At 40.2% G+C, this 19,892-nt stretch overlaps 1 protein-coding gene across 6 annotated transcripts in view; it reads left to right on the forward strand.

Annotated features, from left to right (window-relative positions):
* The first annotated feature begins 5,005 nt into the window (after positions 1-5,005).
* The window catches only part of hdac11 (histone deacetylase 11), a 31,170-nt gene continuing 16,283 nt past the window's right edge, over positions 5,006-19,892 (forward strand). Inside the window, exons 1-6 of one of the 6 annotated variants that reach the window (XM_035152457.2) lie at positions 5,006-5,263; positions 6,596-6,655; positions 6,777-6,925; positions 8,419-8,519; positions 9,382-9,498; positions 15,436-15,478. In XM_035152457.2, coding sequence (XP_035008348.1) covers positions 6,600-6,655; positions 6,777-6,925; positions 8,419-8,519; positions 9,382-9,498; positions 15,436-15,478 — 466 coding nt within the window. In that variant the 5' untranslated portion in view covers positions 5,006-5,263; positions 6,596-6,599. The other 5 variants (XM_035152461.2, XM_035152456.2, XM_035152460.2 and 2 more) reach the window with 5 other exon arrangements.

Genomic DNA, 19,892 nt, shown 5'->3' on the forward strand with positions numbered 1-19,892 from the left:
ATTTCCTTCTACATTGCAAATTAATATAGAAGACATCCAAACTATGAAGGAACACATTTATGGTAAACAAAAAAAATGCTCAACACACCAGAATATGTTTTATATTTTAGATTCTTCAAAGTAGCCACCTTTTGCTTCGATGACAGCTTTGCACACTCTTGGCATTCTTTCAATCAGCTTCATGACGCCGGGTTCACACAGGACGCGGAAGCGCAGCCGCCTGGCGGTTCACACAGGACGCACATTTCTCCGCGCCGGTCATCCTGCGATTCCTCTCCGTGATCACACATACAGCTGATATTTGTCATGGGTAACTCCCTGTACTTCTCCACTTCAATTATCAACTTTATGTCATCCATCTTCAAGAATTTCTCTGCTGTTTGCTCCGTGCAATGTCGGGTGTCGGGGGTAAATGAGGTAGTCACAAGTGACTACGCAACCCTATAGCCACCCCTTCTCTCTGTCTCTCTCTCTGTCTCTCTCTTTCTATCTATATGACTGTAGTGGATGGGCAGAGGGGGACATTTAATTATGTGATTGTGAAAATTGGGAAAATTAAAACTCCAGGACAACAGAAGCTGAATACAAAGTATGGGAATGCATATTTGATAATTTATGTCATATAAAATATGTCATTTATATCGTTTAAAATCATTTTTCAGTGTGTTTCCTGGCGCGATACGTTCGCGGCAAGTGGAAAAAATAGACTCGACGCCGAAACCATCGGTGCAGGGCGCGAGGCGCCCTTGGCGCTGCGCGGCGCATCACAGCCTATGTGAACGGCACAATTGAGTAACAGGGGGGCGGAAAGGAGGCGCCTGGCTTTCCTTGGCACGGCGCGCCGTGGCGCTGCGCTTCCGCGTCCTGTGTGAACCCGGTGTGAGGTAGTCACCTGGAATGGTTTTCCAACAGTCTTGAAGTGTTCCCAGAGGTGCTGAGCACTTGTTGGCTGCTTTGCCTTCACTCTGCGGTCCAACTCATCCCAGACCATCTCAATTGGGTTTAGGTCGGGTGATTGTGGAGGCCAGGTCATCTGACGCAGAACTCCATTACTCTCCTTCTTGGTCAAATAGCCCTTACATAGCCTGGAGGTGTGTTTGGGGTCATTGTCCTTTTTAAATACAAATGCTGGTCCCACTAAGCGCAAACCAGATGGGATGGCATGTCGCTGCAGAATGCTGTGGTAGCCATGCTGGTTAAGTATGCCTTGAATTTTGAATAAATCACCAACAGTATCACCAGCAAAGCACACCCACACCATCACACCTCCTCCATGCTTCACGGTGGGAACCACACATGTAGAGACCATCTGCCTACCTTTTCTGCGCCTTACAAAGACATGGCGGTTGGAACCCAAAATCTCAAATTTGGACTCATCAGACCAAAGCACAGATTTCCACTGGTTTAATGTCCATTCCTTGTGTTTCTTGGCCCAAGCAAGTCTCTTCTACTTGTTGTTCTTCCTCAGTTGTGGCTTCTTTGCAGGAATTCGACCATGAAGGCCTGATTCACGCAGTCTCCCCTGGACAGCTGATGTTGAGACGTGTCTGCTACTTGAACTCTGCGAAGCATTTATGTTGCCTCTAATCTGAGGTGCTGTTAATTTGTGGTTTCTGAGGCTGGTAACTCTAATGAACTTATCCTCGGGAGCAGAGGTAACTCTTGGTCTTCCTGTCATGGGGCGGTCCTCATGAGAGCCATCATAGCGTTTGATGGTTTTCACGACTGAACTTGAGGATACATTCAAAGTTCTTGAAATTTTCCAGATTTACTGACCTTCCTGTATTAAAGTAATGATGGACTGTCGTTTCTCTTTACTTAGTTGAGTGGTTCTTGCCATAATATGGATTAGAACTGTAGTCGAATAGGCCTATTCACTGTATAGAACTCTACACCAACCCTGCCTCTGCACAACACAACTGACAAATTAACTCTTGACAAGGCAAACCTGTTAACTGAAAACCATTCCAGGTGACTACCTCATGAAGCTGATTGAAAGAATGCCAAGAGTGTGCAAAGCTGTCATCAAAGCAAAAGGTGGCTACTTTGAAGAATCTAAAATATAAAACATATTCTGGTTTGTTTAACACTTTTTTGTTTACCACATAATTCCATATGTGTTCCTTCATAGTTTTGATGTCTTCAATATTAATCTGCAATGTAGAAAGAAAGAAAAATAAAGAAAAACCATTGAATCAGAAGGTGTGTCCAAACTTTTGACTGGTACTGTATTCTGAAGTTACATCAATAAAAGTTTTTGGTTTGGTTACCTAGAGACACTAGATGGGAATACGAGTGTAAATGGTTGTTTGTATCTGTACGTAGGCCCTGCAGTGTCATGGTAATTTGTTCCAAAGTCCACTGAGGTTGGCTCCAGCCCCTCCATGACCCTCAAAGCGATAAGCTCCATAGATAATAGATGGATGGAGTCTCATCATCTTTTTCTACTGATCTCTGTTATTAGGTTACTAACCCTAACCCCTATATATTATTAAAACAGACACTTAAACACGTCAGAAATTCTCAGTATTTTTTATTGAAAATAATAATAACGTGTGATCGTGGACAGATGTGCTCTTGAAAACCATCACCACACCACAGCATTAATCCACATGCAGTATCCTTCAGACAAAGCATAGGAAATGAACATTTGCTAAAAATAAACCATAAGCCACAACAAAGTCATTGAAATTCCACGGTGAAGTACAACTGACAGGAATATGAGAGTTTTTCTCGAGTTCTCGAGATTGTGAGGCCCAGCGGACACATTGCTCTTCCTCACTTCAGAGACAGAGCCTCTCCATTACTGTACACACACATTAACATATCATGCTATTTATAGACGTCTGCCTCTTCCTTTGCCAAAAGGCAGGATTACAGAGTCATCATATTCAGAGGAATTACAGGTAACATTTTGCCTGTCAGTGCCTGCATTGCAGTGGTGAAAGCTGTGGTGGGGGACTCTTGTAAAAACATAGCTGCTGGAAGCTGCACATTATTGCACACACAGATCAGATAAGGTGTAACTTCATAGATCCTTGCCGAAACATCGGCTGTGTTGCTGACGTAAAAGTAAAAGAATTCCGTTTTTTGTTCCCTTGCAAGATCCTTGCTGCACATTTTGACACAAGGTACAACTTTATTGATCCAACTGGGGAGAAGTGCTTGTTACAGCAGCCCACAAAAGAGACAAAGAAAAGAGACCAAATATGCATTGGTCGGAAATATCTGGTAAAAAAGAACCGAATGGGAAACAAAGTGATAGAAGCTCAATGATTGCTTTGCTTTTTAATGCAGATGCGAGTCCATATGTAAATGTGTTCTGTAATACAAATAGAACAATGCTCATAAAGCATTCATGTCACAGTCAAAATTCTACACTGTATGATAATTAAACACATTGTTACTTAAGTAAGCTTTGCCATGCTTGCTCTCCACTATTCCCTTCATGGCTGCATCTGTGTTGTGTGAAAGAACAGCACAAGGAGCCTAAAGAGCATGATTTGGGACACAAGAAAATAAATGCATAATATGAAATTATGGCCATTTGATACATATTTCACAGACCTATCTTTAATGAGTGGTTGGAACTACATACATTTTTCCAAAGACTGTCTCAAGTGTATATTTGTGGTAACTTTTAAAATTACCTCCACCCGAGCCAACAATAATGATAGAATAAAATAAAATAAATCACTGGATATAGAATGGAAAGCAACTTAATCACAGATACAGAATTTGTTGAATAAAGAACATATTACTTCAATCTGGAATGGCGCTTTCAAAGGAGGCTGTTTCAAGCATGCAGTATCTAAACCACTTCTCACCAGGGGAAAACAGGCCAAACACTTGGGGTGGGCAATACTGCAATTTACTACACCCTAACAAAACACCCTTAAAAACATGCTACACCCTTTAGTTTGCTCCTCTGTGGAGTAGTACTGCAGCAGGATAATGACCCCAAACACATCATCGAGCTTTCCAACCAATAAATCAAGACCAACGAGTCCTGACTGCTGTGGACTTTCCTCCGCTGTCACCTGATTTAAACCCCACTGAACATTTATGGGGACGCCCTGAGAAAGAAGGTCCAAAGCATTCTGAGACATCACACAAAGCTGTTTGGGACATGATCAAAACATGTTGGTGTAACATATGATTAAATAAAGTCACACATTATACATACAATTTTTGTATGCACAAGTTTAACTTTATTTAAATCTCTTTAAAGTGATTTGATTCATTCACATAAAATCCACATGATAGTAAACACTTCATTAAATGACCATCTACATTGAACTTGTGTAATAAATGTACATGAAAATGTAATTGAAGTCAGCATTTTGGGCAACATATTTTTTTGAGAGGGCATGAAGCGAATCATAGGAGGACACTGGCTGCAGCTGAAATCTGATTGGCCTTTGAAATGCCCCTGTGCTGTCAATAGTTTTTCTTTTTAATTAACTAGTCAGTCAATAACAATACTGACAATAAATGTGACAATATGTTAAATTTTGCATTTTATTTTCTAACCTTGTTTTTAAAAGTCTGCAATGTGCTTAACTAAAGGAACAATTTTCAAAATATACTCAATGTGTGGCTCCATTTAAGAAAAGACTTAAACGTGCACCTTAGAGAATGATGAATTGAGCATGGATGTTGGACATATAATTGGCCCCAACGTGTACATTTTGTCATCTTTATGGCTGCTGATTTAGAGAAATACTGGATCCACCACTGTATGGATTTTTAATTAAGTGCTCTGCTTAAAAGTCGTGTTCTGTAAAGTTAGGCAGACATTTTTTATAAGTGAATAAGTGAATCTGAGACTTTGTGTAACGTTTCATTGTATATAATCATATCAGTGCATTCAAAAAGGAGAAGAGAGAATTAACCACTGCTGTAAGGGGGCTGTGAGGATATTAAAACCTGGAGCATCTACCATTCATTTTGTCTGTTGTTTGTCAGTAAAGCAGAGTGAAAGTGAAAGTAGAGGATTTACAACAGCAGCGTAACTGGCAGGAGCTCGCGAGAACGACCGGACCCTCGTACGCACTCTACGTAGCGGCGGAGCAGGGAGATATAAGGACACAGACACAGTGTCCAGAAAAGAGGCTGTCTCTCTCCCTGCTGCTGTCAAAGCCCAGCTGAGCCTGAGAGGACAGACACTGACTGTCTCCGCTGCCTCTTTACTCCAGCAGCTGCTCGGTGACTGGCACAGACACACGCACGCACACACACACACGCACACACACAGGAGCAGGTGAGTGTCAGCCTCTGTTCCCTCTAACTGAGTCAGGACGTCTCATACAGCAGCTCTGGTTATGTTGATGTTTCCTTGGACGGTAAATCGCTCTCGGGTTAAATCACTGCACACGGCTCACGCACGTTTACCGTCTGTGCTGCTGTTGCGTCGTTGGAAATGTACACAACGTACTGCGCATGCGCGAGACATGAGGCTTTTGACTCCTCAGCGTGGTGCTGCTCTAAATCTGCCTGTCGGGAACGATCCGTGCTCTCTCCCTCTCTCTTAAAGCTCCAGAGCTGCTTCAGAATGATTCCTTGTCATTAGTGAGTCCTCCTCAAACAGTTCTACTATCTACTGACACTTTGTATTGTCTGTGTGCTGGATATTCTGTGCAGAGATTTTTTATAAACAGTCTATGATGCAGAGGGAAGTTAGAAAACTTTGGGTTCATCCTACCTGGTTTATCTGAAGATAATATAAGTCAATATTTGAAATGGAACTGAATTTTGCTTTATTACTGTTCATATGTATTTTTTCATTTGAATTATTCCCTGAGCTTGTGTTATTTTTTCAGTCATTGCATGTCGGCTATTTCAGAGTTCTGTACAAAGTTCAAAGTTCACTACTTTTTAAATATAAACTCTGTAGTTTCTCCTGATATGAAGCATTGCACCCACAAAATGAGTGGTGTGCTTTAACTTTGTAGTCAGATTGAAGAAGTGATTCTGTGAATGTTGTTGCCATGGCAATGTTCTGTATCAGTCAGACATGGTGAAATATAAATAATCAGATTATCAAAATTAACTCCCAGGACAAATTTGGCTTGTGGGTCGCCAATTGCTGACCGCTGCTGTAGTTGATCGGCGGCCGTAGAGGAATATGTGTTCAACTCGATCCGCAGCCTGAAGGCGCACTCCCCTGCCCCCAATGACTCCTACAGAGCGGTGTTTGCCCTTTTAATTAAACTTTTATTATATTGATCGTATCACATGTCCAAATTGCATCAAAGTCAACACTGCAACAGAGTCTACACTACAAACTGTTACAATACACAAATGTGAAATGAATAGGATGAACTGTTTGCAAGATATTCATTCCACATTCAGACAGATGGAAAGACGTGTAGATTTAGTAGGTAGATACATTTTTTTATCGCCATTCTGGCATGTGCAGTAAAATGGACACTGTAATATCTACATACCAAACTGCTAAATTACAGCATTTTGAAATGATCCATCATATTCCATTAGAATCAGTGATATTCATTGTGTTACTGTCAACATTTAAATCTGTAAATATGTGTGTGAATTTAACTGTAAGCTTGTTTTTTCTCTCTTTTTTCACTAGATGAATGCAGCAATGCCCGAGAAACATGTCTCACAAAGAAGATAGTGAAGGGAAAAGGTGGTGAGCAGCACAAACAAACAGCATGTGCCAGTGGTGCTTATTAAGCCAGTGGGGAAATCACTTCATGTAAATATAATGCAGCACTAATGTACTGAAACCTTTTCTGACAATCTCCTTTCAGCTCTCACCCCACTGGGTTGTACGCCAGCATCCCCCGAACATGTCTGCCCATTGTGTACCACCCAGACTACAACATCACTTTCATGGGCCTTGAAAAGCTCCATCCATTTGATTCAGGGAAATGGGGAAAAGTCATCCGCTTCTTGAAAGGTAAGAGAGAGGCAGATGGGGACATGTCCCCAAGCTGGTACTGTAAATGTGAAATCACTCATAGTGGATCAGAAAGGCAAAAAGAGGTGGAGAAGAGAGTTGGGGGAGAAGTGGAGAAGAAGCACACCAGAACACAGACGATTAAAGAACACTCCCTGTGGGAGTCTGAGCAAGTTCAGCAGATGAAGCCCAGTGCAGGTTTCAAGGCCACGAATAGTCGCTGCCAAACTGGCACGACTTCATATGAAGTTGTTGTCAATCTGCACCATGGATCATCTTAGCTATAGAAAGTGCTACACACAGCTTAATGAATTCACAACACCTTCTGAAGAGTGCAAATACAAAGCTTCTGCTTACAGAGGAAAACCTTGGATTTAATAAAAACACCTTGGTAATAATGTATAGAAAAAGTAGATGATGTTGCATTTCTTAGAAAGTAATACCATGGCATTTATTTTGTAATAGATTTTACACTTTTCTCAGGGTTACATTCAAAGTCAGAGGCGTAACTTTTTAAAACACAAGTCCTTAAACTGGTCTTCAAATACCTGGACTGTGAAAAACTTTGTATCACCTTTGATAACCACCTCAGCTCAGTTTGGCAATGCATGATAAATGAAAGGTTGGTAATTTGTTTCTGAAACTTGTTGTTATCTTATTTGTTGAAATTCTCTTAACGTTCCGATAGCCATCTCTAAATAAAGTCGAAGAAATACAACCAGTCATTTCATTCCACCTAAATGAAATGACTCTCGTACCTATCTGTCACTAAAAGACCTGTCTGCCTGTGTGCACCTTGCCCGTGCTCTCACTTCACATGACTGATACTTCAGCCGGAGTTGTACACATCTTAAGCAGAGATAGGCAGAAATTAGTAAGCAAGTCACAGAAAAGTGAGTCGTCTTCTAGCAGTTGTCAGGCTGTGCACATTGATGTGGCCGTAGCTGTGACGAGAGGGCTGATGGGAGGGGGTGGGATGTTTAAGTTGTATTTTTTCAAAGTGCATCCTGCTCTTGATAGCTTTTCCAGGGTTACCAACCCTACAGCCTTGATTTTTTCATTTCAGCTGACTGACTTTGAATTAGTTGAACTTTATTCAGTAGAAATCTAGAGCCTGTCGTACATGCTTTCACTCCCCCTCATGTGAGCGACTATAAATCTGTTTTGTATACAGTATGTCACGGCCAACAGAGTCTACATAAACTACAGCTTGTTTGAAATGCAGCTGCCAGACTTCTTACTGAAACTAAAAAAAAAAGAGCACGTTAATCTCATTGTAACTTCTATTTCAAAAATAGATTTTAAGATTTTATTGTTGACTTTTAAAGCCTTTTCTGGACTTGGCTTGGTACATCTCAGATACTCTGACAACATGTACCTGGTTAGATCCTGAGCTCCTCGGTTAAGGCCTTATCAGCATCCCCCAGTCTCTGCTGAAGACCAATGTTGACCATTAATATTATTATTATTGTTATTATTGTTGCTTGTCACAGAGGAGCAGTTCCTCACTGATGGGAACATCGTGGAAGCCCTTGAAGCTACTGAGGAGGATCTGCTGGTGGTTCACACCAAATGTTACCTCAACAGATTAAAGGTAGTTGTGTTTCTCCTCAACTCTGCCAACCTTGAGTGCACCACTCATTATGACGGCATGGCATGTTCACTACAGCTCTTCATCTCCTCTCTTCTTTTTCTTCCATCTCTCTTCTGTGTATCACTTGCATCACACAGAGGCACCGAGGGGATAAGGGATCCATTAGGATTTAAGTGATGTGACTCTTATTAAACTAGAAAGTCCCTGTGTTCACATTTGATAATAATATTCATGCGATTCATCCAAAGACTTTGTTTCCTGGGATTTTCCCTGCTTCACTTTTGACTCATTCCACCTGTAAGTAATGCAGGAGGTCATGAGGATTTCTCATCAGAATGTAGTGGATTATCCCAAAGGGGAATTAGTCCTCAGTCACGACCATCTGCTTTTAATTCATCAGCTCTAGGAGCTGATTTGGATCCATGTGAATTTAGGAAGCTGCAGTACAGCTGTTTGTGAAATAGATATACCAAGATGTAGTTGTAAATCTGTCATACCTGGAAATCATCAAAGATAGTGTGTATCTCCCTCCTGCTCCTCTACAACCAGAACCAAATCTTGCAGGGATCAGAGGTACCTCAATATTCTGCTGTGAAGTTGCATTATTCTGTACTGTCTCTTTTCATGTGAGCGTGGAGGCTCTCTCATAAACCCCCTGGCAATATTGTGTATTTCTTTAGTCAACGTCTCTACACCTTTTATAACCAAATCCCCACCTGGGTTTGCAAATGTTAAAAGTGTGTTTCTCTACCTCCAGTCAACCTGAGGTTCCTTTGTGGTTGTGTTTGCCTTATATGTAATAGAGTCATTGCACAGATAGACGTATTTATGCAGTGTCTGATCGTGTTCTTGTTCACTACAGTGGTCGCTGGTGGTGGCAACGATCACAGAAATCCCACCTCTCATGTGTCTGCCAAATTTTCTGGTGCAGCGGAGGGTGTTGAGGCCTTTGCGGACACAGACAGGAGGGACAATAATGGTAAGTGTCCGAGGGCTTCATCCCCTTCATGTGCCTCATTTGTCAGAGGAAGAAACCAAGATTATGTGCATCACAGATCACACATGCAGCACCCAACAAGCCTATAATATCACTATTCTAATGGAACAGAAATATTTGTATTATCTTATAGCATATTAAAAGTCATAGTTATAATGTGAACAAATTCATTCAATTTCACTTTGTACTCTTGGTATCACGCTGTAGTATTGAAAACATGCAGTTATGGTCTAATTCCAACCCCCTGGATCTGAACTGTGCGGAGCAGCACTACTGCAGATCTGCCTCAGTGCAGAGCATAGATCACCAAGTTGGCAGTGAAGAGTTGAGATGAATAGATTTGCTGGGCTGTTGCCCACCGTGTAGTGCCTTATCTCTCATGAACGACAGACAGATGTAGTTCATCATGTTGCTTTTATATAGCGATAACATTTTATTATAAATATGTCACAAGAGACATTTGTGTTGTTTATTTAACCTTCAAGCTTTGAATTTGATGATGTGACATTAAATTGTTACATCAAATTTTTTTAAATGTATGTTTGATGCAAATGCATCTGCGATGGAAAGAATGGGACAGCACCCGATGAGCTGAAATGACTTCCATCGAAATGTTGTTTCATTTTGAAAAATGCAACTTATTACTTTGGTTGGAGCCTCTCAAAAACATAAAGTGGTAAGTGAAATAGCAGGAGCAGAAACATCTCTGAGTCCTGTTGAGTCTGGACAATATGTCATCATAAACCAAACCACTAGGATAATAAATGACAAACAGATGGTGTGTGGAGGTTTTCTGCATCCATTCATGGATAATTGTGGTAGTAAAAAAAAGCTTGTGCTTTCTCGTTTCAACAGTGATTGATATTTAGAAAACCGAATCAGGCATTCTTGCAGTTTTCTAAATCCAAGGAAAACAGTGTGAATGCACATTTCTGCCTTTGTTCATAGACACAGTTGTGAATTCAAACAGATGTGTAGACTTTACAAGTTAACAGTTGTATTACCATTTACAAATCTGAGCTGTCCTAGGAAAAGGTGGATTATAAGCTTACAGAGTCATAGGGTGGTCCTGCCCACAGCCCTACAATGAAGTAATGGCACAAAGTACTAAGGAAGACACAAAATGTACAATTTTGACTATGGCGTGTTACCACAGTCTAGGCAATTAATGGCAAACACTGTTGTCCTATTGGTCTGTTTAATTCTCTTTGTAAGCAACACAGTGGTTAAATGGGAGAACCTAAGTTGACCATAGGTGCAAATGTGAGAGTGAATGGTTGTTTGTCCCTGTATGTTTGTCCTGTGGTGGACTCGTGACCTGTCCAGAGTGTATCCCACCTCTTGCCCAATGATGATACAAATTATAATGTTTGGATGGAAGGAAGTCCTCTTTGTGCAGCTCACTTTGTTTGCTATGGAGCATGTGGAGACACTGGGATCCATCTCTGTTTGCCTTTTTATGAAAAAAAGGACGACTAAGCAATAAAAAACAAATGTGACATGTGCACAAAGTCAGTGTTATGTAAATGAGGCACATTGCATGGTTTTCATAACATATACTTGACATCATTCAAGTTATATCACCTAGCATCAGGTGTTTTCACTAAAAGAGGTGCGTTATGGGACTGATGGTTGATGGAGGTGTGCAGATGAAATTAGAGGTAAAATATAGACGTGCTTGTTTACCCCAGACAAAGCAGAGTGTTGAGCCATGGCCAGGGTGTGTGCATACATGCTAATAAGTCTTATAACTCATCTATCAGAGAGCCCTATTGCCATTTATACACAATCTACCCAGCTCATATCTCCTCCTCTCAGGCAGCCTCCACAAATACATCGTAGACAAGCCCGCTTTTTCATGCCACCGACAAATCTTGACCTGCCTTTGAAAAGAACATCTGCCAGTGTGCATGCAACACCAGTCCTCGATTAAAACATTCAGTATGGAACCCTCCGTTGGAGGTATCGGACATGTCGCAGGTATTAATGATCTATCTGATCTTGTCCATCAATACTTGAGAACAGTGTAGTGGTTTGAAGGTTTTCTAACCATATTCTCAACAATGCCCCTTATTTGTGACGTGTATTAGATAAGTCATTAATGGTTTGTTAAGAGGATCAGCCAGTGGAGCGAGCAGCCATAAATAACTGCTTTTTCATGCGTAGCCATGCACACATGATTAATCCATGATTAAATGGATCAACGTGTGTGTGTGTGTGTGTGTGTGTGTGTGTGTGTGTGTGTGTGTGTGTGTGTGTGTGTGTGTCAACTCCAGCCTCCATTCAGGCTTCCTGGTAAGGTCTTATTACTATTAGGGGGCTTTTATTTTTTAAATCCAGCCTCAATTCAGGCTTACTGGTAAGGTCTTATTACTACCTGGGGGCTTTTATTTTGAAAATCCATCCTCATTCCTATTTCCCATTAAGCTCCTGTTAATATATCAGGGCTTTTATTTGTGTGTGTGTGTGTGTGTGTGTGTGTGTGTGTGTGTGTGTGTGTGTGTGTGTGTGTGTGTGTGTGTGTGTGTGTGTGTGTGTGTGTGTGTGTGTGTGTTCTGCCCAACAGTTTAACCAATGAAATTGGATTGAAATGGAAGTACGTTTTCTGGTTTGGCAGACACTTTTATCCAAAGCATTTTAAAACGGAGGGACAACATTTAATCTTTAGTACAGTAGTAAACCTTGAAACATTAAGGTTCAATAAAACAAATATTAGGAGATCAGGTAAAAAGTGAACAGAATGTGCTAGCTAGGCATGTCAGGATTTCAGGAGAGGAGGTATTGGGGGGAAGACAAAGAACGATTTTGATGTTAATACTGTGATGGAGATATTGATTAACCAGGATGACTGTGTTAATTTTTTGAAATATTTCTGTTTAATTTGATGTTCCTTCATCCATGTGGATTTGTGTGAGACATAACCATGAGGTCATCTGGGGTGTATGATGTGTGTAGGTTGATGTTGTCTGCATGGCAGTAATACCAGAAGCCTTGAAAGTTGATCACGAGACCCAAGAAGGTAGTGTATATTGCAAAGTGGGGCTCCAGCCCTGAGCCTTGTTGACAGGTCTTCACAGAAGAAGTTGTTGCTCTCGAAAGAAATATCCTGGCCAAAGAGCACCTTGGTGCTTCATGATGCTATTGGGAAAATGTGCCGATACATTTTCTATAGTTGAATATTATGGTTAGCATAATATGTGTGTAGTGTAAAAAAGCACTATTTACCAACATTATGGTGTAGGTGAAGGGAACAGTGCACTGACTAATAATAATAATAATAATAATGATAAATGTATTTATACAGCACCTTTCAATAAAATCAAAAACATGAAATAAGAGATCAATAAGAACATGTTAGCAATAAAACAAAGACTTAGGAAAAAATTAAAATGTAAGAATAAAAATAAAACAGATAAAATTAATTAAAAGCAAGATTGTAGAAATAGGTCTTGAGTTGTTTCTTAAAACTATCAACAGAAGGCGCTTGTCTGATGTGTGGTGCAGGGAGTTTGTTCCAAACCTTTGGTGCATAGCAAGAGAAAGCTGCTTCCCCAAACTTTTTATAGTTTGTTTTGGGGATATTGAGAAAGCCTGCGGTAGACGACCTTAGGGAACGGTTCGGAACATATTCCGATAAACAGTCAGAGATGTTTGAGGGTGCTGTACCATTAAGAGACTTAAAAATAACTAAAATAATTTTTATACCAATCCTCAGTGATACTGGAAGCCAATGTAAAGACGCTAAAACCGGATTAATGTGATCTCTTTTCCTTTTTCTCGTTAAAACCTTGGCTGCTGAATTTTGTGCAAGTTGTAGTCGATCAATGGATTTTTTTCGGTAATCCTGAATATAGTGCATTACAGTAGTCCAGGCGAGAAAGTACAAAAAACATGAGTCAACTTTTTGGCATCTTCCAGAGTGAGGTACAGTCTTACTCTTGCAAGGTTTCTTAAATGATCAAATGCATCTTTGTGACATTTTTATTGTGTGAATTAAAATCTAGTTCTGAGTCAAGTGTAACACCCAGGTTCTTTACTTTGGATTTGTTGTGATGCGCCAGACTTCCAAGTTTACTAATAGTGTTTTGTCTCTGATCATCAGTACCAATTACAAGACTTTCGGTTTTATCTTCGTTTCTCATCCATTGTTCCACGCTGAAGAGGCAATTTATAACTTGGTTTGGAGCATCAGAGTCACTGGTGCTACGGATAGATATAATTGAGTGTCATTAGCATAACAATTATAGCTAACACCATGGTCACTAATAATTGTTCCCAGTGGTAACATTTATAGGCAAACAAGTAGTGGACCAAGAATGGAACCCTGTGGAATGTCGAAAGGGTTATCATGCTTTTGTGAGACATGGTCACCAAGGATAACAAAATATGTCCTGCCAGTAAGGTATGTTTTGAACCAGTTTAGAGCTGTGCTTGTGATACCAATCCAACTTTCTAGTCTGTGTAAAAGGATCTTGTGATCTACGGTGTCAAATGCAGCAGATAAGTCGAGGAGCATCAGGATAGATGCATTTTTCTTATCTGCGCTCACTCGAAGGTCATTTATTATTCTCACCAGGGCTGTTTCGGTGCTTTTCCCCTTTCTAAAACCAGACTGAAATCGGACGTGTATATGATTCATAAGAAGGAATTCATCCAGCTGTTTAGATATGGCCTTTTCTAGAATTTTTGCTAAGGAAAAGCAGGTTGGAAATGGGTCTGTAGTTGTTTAGCATAGAAGAATCAAGATTAGTTTTTTTAAGAAGGGGCTTTACCAGAGCTGTTTTAAGTGCATCTGGAAAGATGCCTGTTTCCAGTGAGCAATTTAAAATGTCTCCAAGATCGAGAATAAAACTGTCTAAAGCCTCTTTGAAAAATCTAGTCGGGATTGCATCCAGTGAGCATGTGGAAGACTTCAGTTGTGCAATAATTTCACGAAGCGCCGCTTTATTGATTTTTCTAACAGAATTTAGAGTTGTCTGGGAAGAGGTTGAGTTATTTGACATATCTATGGTGTTTACAATACTGGCCCCGATATTTATTATCTTGTTTTCAAAAAATTCAGCAAACTCTTCACATTCTGATTGTGAGGCAGGTCATGTATATTCTGAGCGCTGTGACGGATTTAAAAGGTGATCGATTGTTGAAAATAAAAACCTAGGATTGTTTCTATTTTCATTTATTACATTAGAGAAGTATGCCTGTCTCTCCCAGCGCACAGCTTTATTGTAGTTGAGGAGGGATCTGGTGAGAATCTCTCTGTGGTTAGTCAATTTACTTTTTCTCCACATTCTTTCAGCTCTACGGCATTCCCTCTTTAGCAGAGGTATTCTGTCTTTTTTATTTTTTATTTCTCAGGTGCCACACTGTCAAGAGCTGATCTTAATTTAGAGTTAAAATGATTTACTTTTTCATGTATAGATTTAAAATCCCTCGGGCATGTCCTGGACATTTTGCTATCAGTGAAGGAAAAATATTTTTTTTTGGTTTAAAAAAATGGTCTGATACACAGCTACTGTAAGAGCTTGTTGTAGGTTGCTGCCATTGTCAATGGTTGATGGCATCGTCCATCAGCCTAATGCTAAATTCAGGTTCATATAGTTTTTCTTGCTACTGCTATGTATGTGCCCTACGTAGCTAGACGTCAGATTTATAAATTGGACAAACAGAACCTTGGTAACCACATACAGTATTTGAATTGTTTTATTGTTTTGAATGCATTGCCTTGGGACATATTTCTAATTTCATAAAGAAGTATTTTTTGATAAACATGATCACTTTATGGTCACAGAGAAAATACACTTGATTGTTGTTGCTGCATTTTTGATTTCATTAATTGAAATGCTGCATCTCAGGGCCATATATTATGCATCTCTCTATGTTGCTATTAAATGTTGAACTAAAATGTTGTTTTTTCCACAGGCGGGGAAATTGGCTGTTGACCGAGGGTGGGCCATAAATGTGGGTAAGTTTTAGAATAAAAAGAAAATCAGTCCATCTGTACTCAGCTGATAATGATTATGGGAATGTATGTGACCTGTTAGTGTCAGTGTCTCACCCTTTTTATAAAAGCCTTTAGTCTATGGTCCAGCCATGTCTGCGACACAATACATTATTATACACATACACCTTCGAGGAAATTATATTGCTGCCTGGGTTATATTTGCCTGGAAAGGTTTCCTTTCAAAAGTATGTTGCTCTTAAACATGGATGTCTGGTAGGATATTGGGGTACATGGTTTGGTGTACAAAACACATTATGACAGTTGTTGCCATATTTGTCTTTTGAAACAAGGTACAGAATTATATTTGGGCAAATAAGAACAATAGTAACTTATATATATTTTTGGTTATAGAGTCAGTATTGAGGAGAAACAGTAAGATTGGTGCCTACCTATAGCTCACATTCAATCTTTAAACTCGTGATTTCATCCATTTAATGTCACAATTTTAGACACTGAAGCTGAAGAGGTCAAGTAATTTTTTCCTTATTTTAAAGGAGGTACCTGATATTTTAGTAAAAATAAATTATGTAAGGTGGATTGTTGTGGAGTGAAAGTAAAATAAGGATAACTAAACAAAAGTTTCAGGTGCTGCAGAGCGGAGAAGTGATAAGACCGCCATGCTGTAAACTGAGAGCTTTATATCCTGGACACAAAACACCTGTGCAACAGAAGGCTTACATTATTTGACTGATGGTTTGATGCAGTTTTATCAACCATGTTTTTTATATGACAATATCATCATAATTTACCAAGAAATGAAATAAAGCAGGTTTTATGCACCATCCAAATGACTGGTTTCAGTCCTACAAAGCAAAGTAATCTTTTTTACGTTGCAGCCTTCTTTGTTGTTGTCTTCAGGAGTGTTTTTGAGGGGGGGACTCTGGTCTCTTCTTGGAGCTCTTGGACCCTTGAGTCAGGGACAAACTGCTTTTCCTTATCATCTGCCACCCTTAGCTTGGCAATTTCATCCCCAATGTCCTTAGTGTCTTTGTCTTCCACCTTGATATAATCTGTGAATGCAAGGTTAGTTGAAATTACCTCTTTGACTTAAACCTGTATAACCTGGTATAAAGTCTGTAGAAATCCAGGAGAAGTCAATGTGAGAAGACAGCAGGGGGTCCCCCGCTGGATTCACCGCGATTCTGAGATTCTCCAATTCGTTGATAAATCTTTTCCTCTCTCAGGAGATTTCTGTATGTTTTGAATTGGTTCCACCATTAACTATTGCACTTAGTCCCAGGTGCCCATCAGCTATCCAACAACATCCTGATTTTTGAGCAGCATTTCTGCATGAAATACAATCTCATGCTTCAGTTTTTCAAAGAGGTCTTCTTTTTTTCAGATGAAGAATGTAGTGAAGCATATTTCTCATTAAGTTATGTTGTGTCATGGTTGCTTCTATTAGGGCTCTCTGTTGAAGTGTGTCACCCTCTCCTGGTGTGCTCCAGAGTCGTGACCACCTCCTCTAGCTGTGGGTGAAGAAATTCAGTTTCTTTGTTGTTATTCCTTCAGCTAGGTAGCAAGCTCTCAGGCCTTTTTTCTGGTTTGCCTCACACCTCTGCTTCTCAGGTCTATTTTTTGTCTCCTGTGTATTTGTTGAAAAATTCAAATTTATCACATAACACTGCTGAAAAGGTGATATTTCTAAAAGGTCTGCCCCTATGTTTACTTTTGATATGCCTCTGCAGAAGAGAATAAAAAACATTTCAAATTCCAAATACGGAACAAATCTTTATTTCTTTCCACATCTTTATGCCTCTGTTTCAGTGACAGCCACATGTTTCTTGTGAACGGGATATCACATGAACAGCTTGAAAGAATTCCTTTGAATGCGGCACACACATTCACTTGGACTCAAGGATAAACTGTTGAGTTTTGGTCGCCAAGGTCACTGGGACCTCACATCTTTCCTATTCTTGTTTACTCAATATGCAATATGAGGAGGATCGCCTGGACGGAATCTCATCTAAATCTGCCACATATCTTAAATGTCTAATGGATAAAATCATGAAGTGGTGGCATTTTAAATCCAAATGGCAAAGGTCAGCTTAAATGTTTGAAGTTTCCCCGATCCCAACACAAGGTATCACGACCTCAGCCAGCACAGAGTGACCATTGGGTATTTGATCACTTCTCTTACCAGGGCCTATCGTGATCACTCAGTTGGTCGGGGCAGCTTTAGAAAGAGCCCTGGTTCCAAACTTTATAGGGGCCCTTATACTCCTGGGAACCTTTCAATACAGCAGAAATCTGTTTGTAGCCTGCCCTAGATCTGTGCATCGACACAAACCTGTCTCTGAGCTCTGCAGGCAGCTCCTTCGCCCTCATAAATAGTTTTTACTCTGATATGCATTGTCTCCTCATATGGACAGAGGTCTACAAGTCATATCCAATCAATTGAATTTACCACCGGTGGACTCCAGTCAAAGTGTAGAAACATCTCAAAGATGATCAAAATTGGAGGCACTTGTAGTTAGGGTCTAAATGTCAATGTGATATATTATTTTTTTCTTTTAAGTAAATTTTGCGTGTAAACCAATCAGGGAGGAATTAAACGTGAATGATTTTAGCATAAGGCTGCTACACTCAGAGCTGTGGAATACCTGTAATGTGAATCCTCCATCGATCACGCATCCACCAGCTGCTGTAACACTCATGAGGGCTGCCATGATAAGATCAAACCTGTTATATGTGAGTCTTGACAGTTGGTGCCGTTTGAGTTAACCTACTCATAAAGAAGTGACAGAACTTTGACTGACCAAGACTGGAATTCACCAGCTATTAATTATACATGCATCACCCAGTTTGTGTGTGAAGCCCTTTCTAACTTCTCAGTAATACCGGCTACTTTCAAGCTGGTGATTTTTCTAAATCAAGGTGCACCATAAAAACATGAGGAATGTCTTAGTGAGTAAATATTTCAGTAATGTGTAAATCAGTTGCTAGGAAACCTCTGTAGAGCTGTCGAATCAAGGGAAAGAGCTTGTGACCCTGGTTCATGGGGTTCACATCTGTTCCACATGTGATTATGTATAGGCTTCTAAGACACTTTGTAAACTTACATATTCTGCTTTGTGCTTCAAGTCAACATTGATATTTTCTGTGGAATAGGGTCTTCATCTCACCTTTACAGAGTGATAGTTTTTCCTTAACAGAATATTTATAGATGAATCATGTTTCAGACATCAGTGGAAAAACACGAAAATACACAGACATTTATTGATATTCTGTATATTATCAGTGTTCTGAATTTCAATGCCTTTCAGTTTATATTTTCCTGTTAGTGTAACAGTCACAGATAAACATCACACTCTCAAAGCAAGAATGCATAAATCTGAGGCTCTAATATCTGCGACTGGCCCAGTCACACATACGCACATTTTTCAGTGGCAAACCTCCTGGTTCACATCCAATCAGTATGTATGAGGGGTCGAAGAAAACATTTGCTTCGATTTGGTGCAGCAAATCCACTGCGTGGCTTCGTGTGGAGTCCAACATACTCCTGTATGTTTGACCTTGCCCTCATACAGAATGCTTCCACACTAATACAAAAGGTGTGGGGGTTGATGACGCTTCTAACACGTGACAGACGCTAAAATGGAAAAACAAAAAAACAACAACAAAAAAACCCGGTTCAAAAGCAATGTCACACACATAGACGACACCGACGAAGATGTCTAAAGAGTGTGTTGATAAGAGCTGACAATGGTGTTGGGGTGGTGTAAGGATTATCACGTGATCTACGCAGCAGAGTTAATATGTCACTTCCTGCCTATGTCTGCTTCACAGACTTCAGTGCGTTAGAGGTGATGGTGACCTTGTGCAAAGTGAGGACATTTGTGTTTTAATTACTTCCTGTAAAGGGCAGCCTATAGAATTGGGTGGCATTACATAGCATTTACTTGTATTGCTCATCCTGAGCATCATGAAACTGCTTCTGCTTCAGACATCTGTGTTCCCCAAACCTTCTCTGTGCAGCTCACTAGGTTCTCTGAGATCTGAGAAACTTGCCCTTGCTGATAACATTGTCATCACCTATGTATCTTTGTGTGCACTAGCAGAAGTGCTGATAATGGCTGCGATTTGCCAGGTTTGATATACTGTCGATAAAAGTGTCAGTTTCCACCTGTACATTTGTCCTTGGGAGAATAATCTTTTTGCAGAACTGATTCTTCGTGGTTTGACCTTTTAATAGAAGGTTGTGCTATATTTGGGGAAAAAAACGTTTATGTTCCTTAAATTCATGTCGATACCATCTCATCATTTGTTTGGGGGTGCTGCTGTTGCATTTCCTTCTTGACTCGCTGCCATCAGTGGTCGGGCTGAAAGAGGGGGAAGTATTTGGCTGAAAAACCAGGGTCATGCTTTATTCCTC

This window comes from Hippoglossus stenolepis, chromosome 3 (assembly GCF_022539355.2).
Source record: "Hippoglossus stenolepis isolate QCI-W04-F060 chromosome 3, HSTE1.2, whole genome shotgun sequence".
Classification (NCBI taxonomy): Eukaryota; Metazoa; Chordata; class Actinopteri; order Pleuronectiformes; family Pleuronectidae; genus Hippoglossus; species Hippoglossus stenolepis.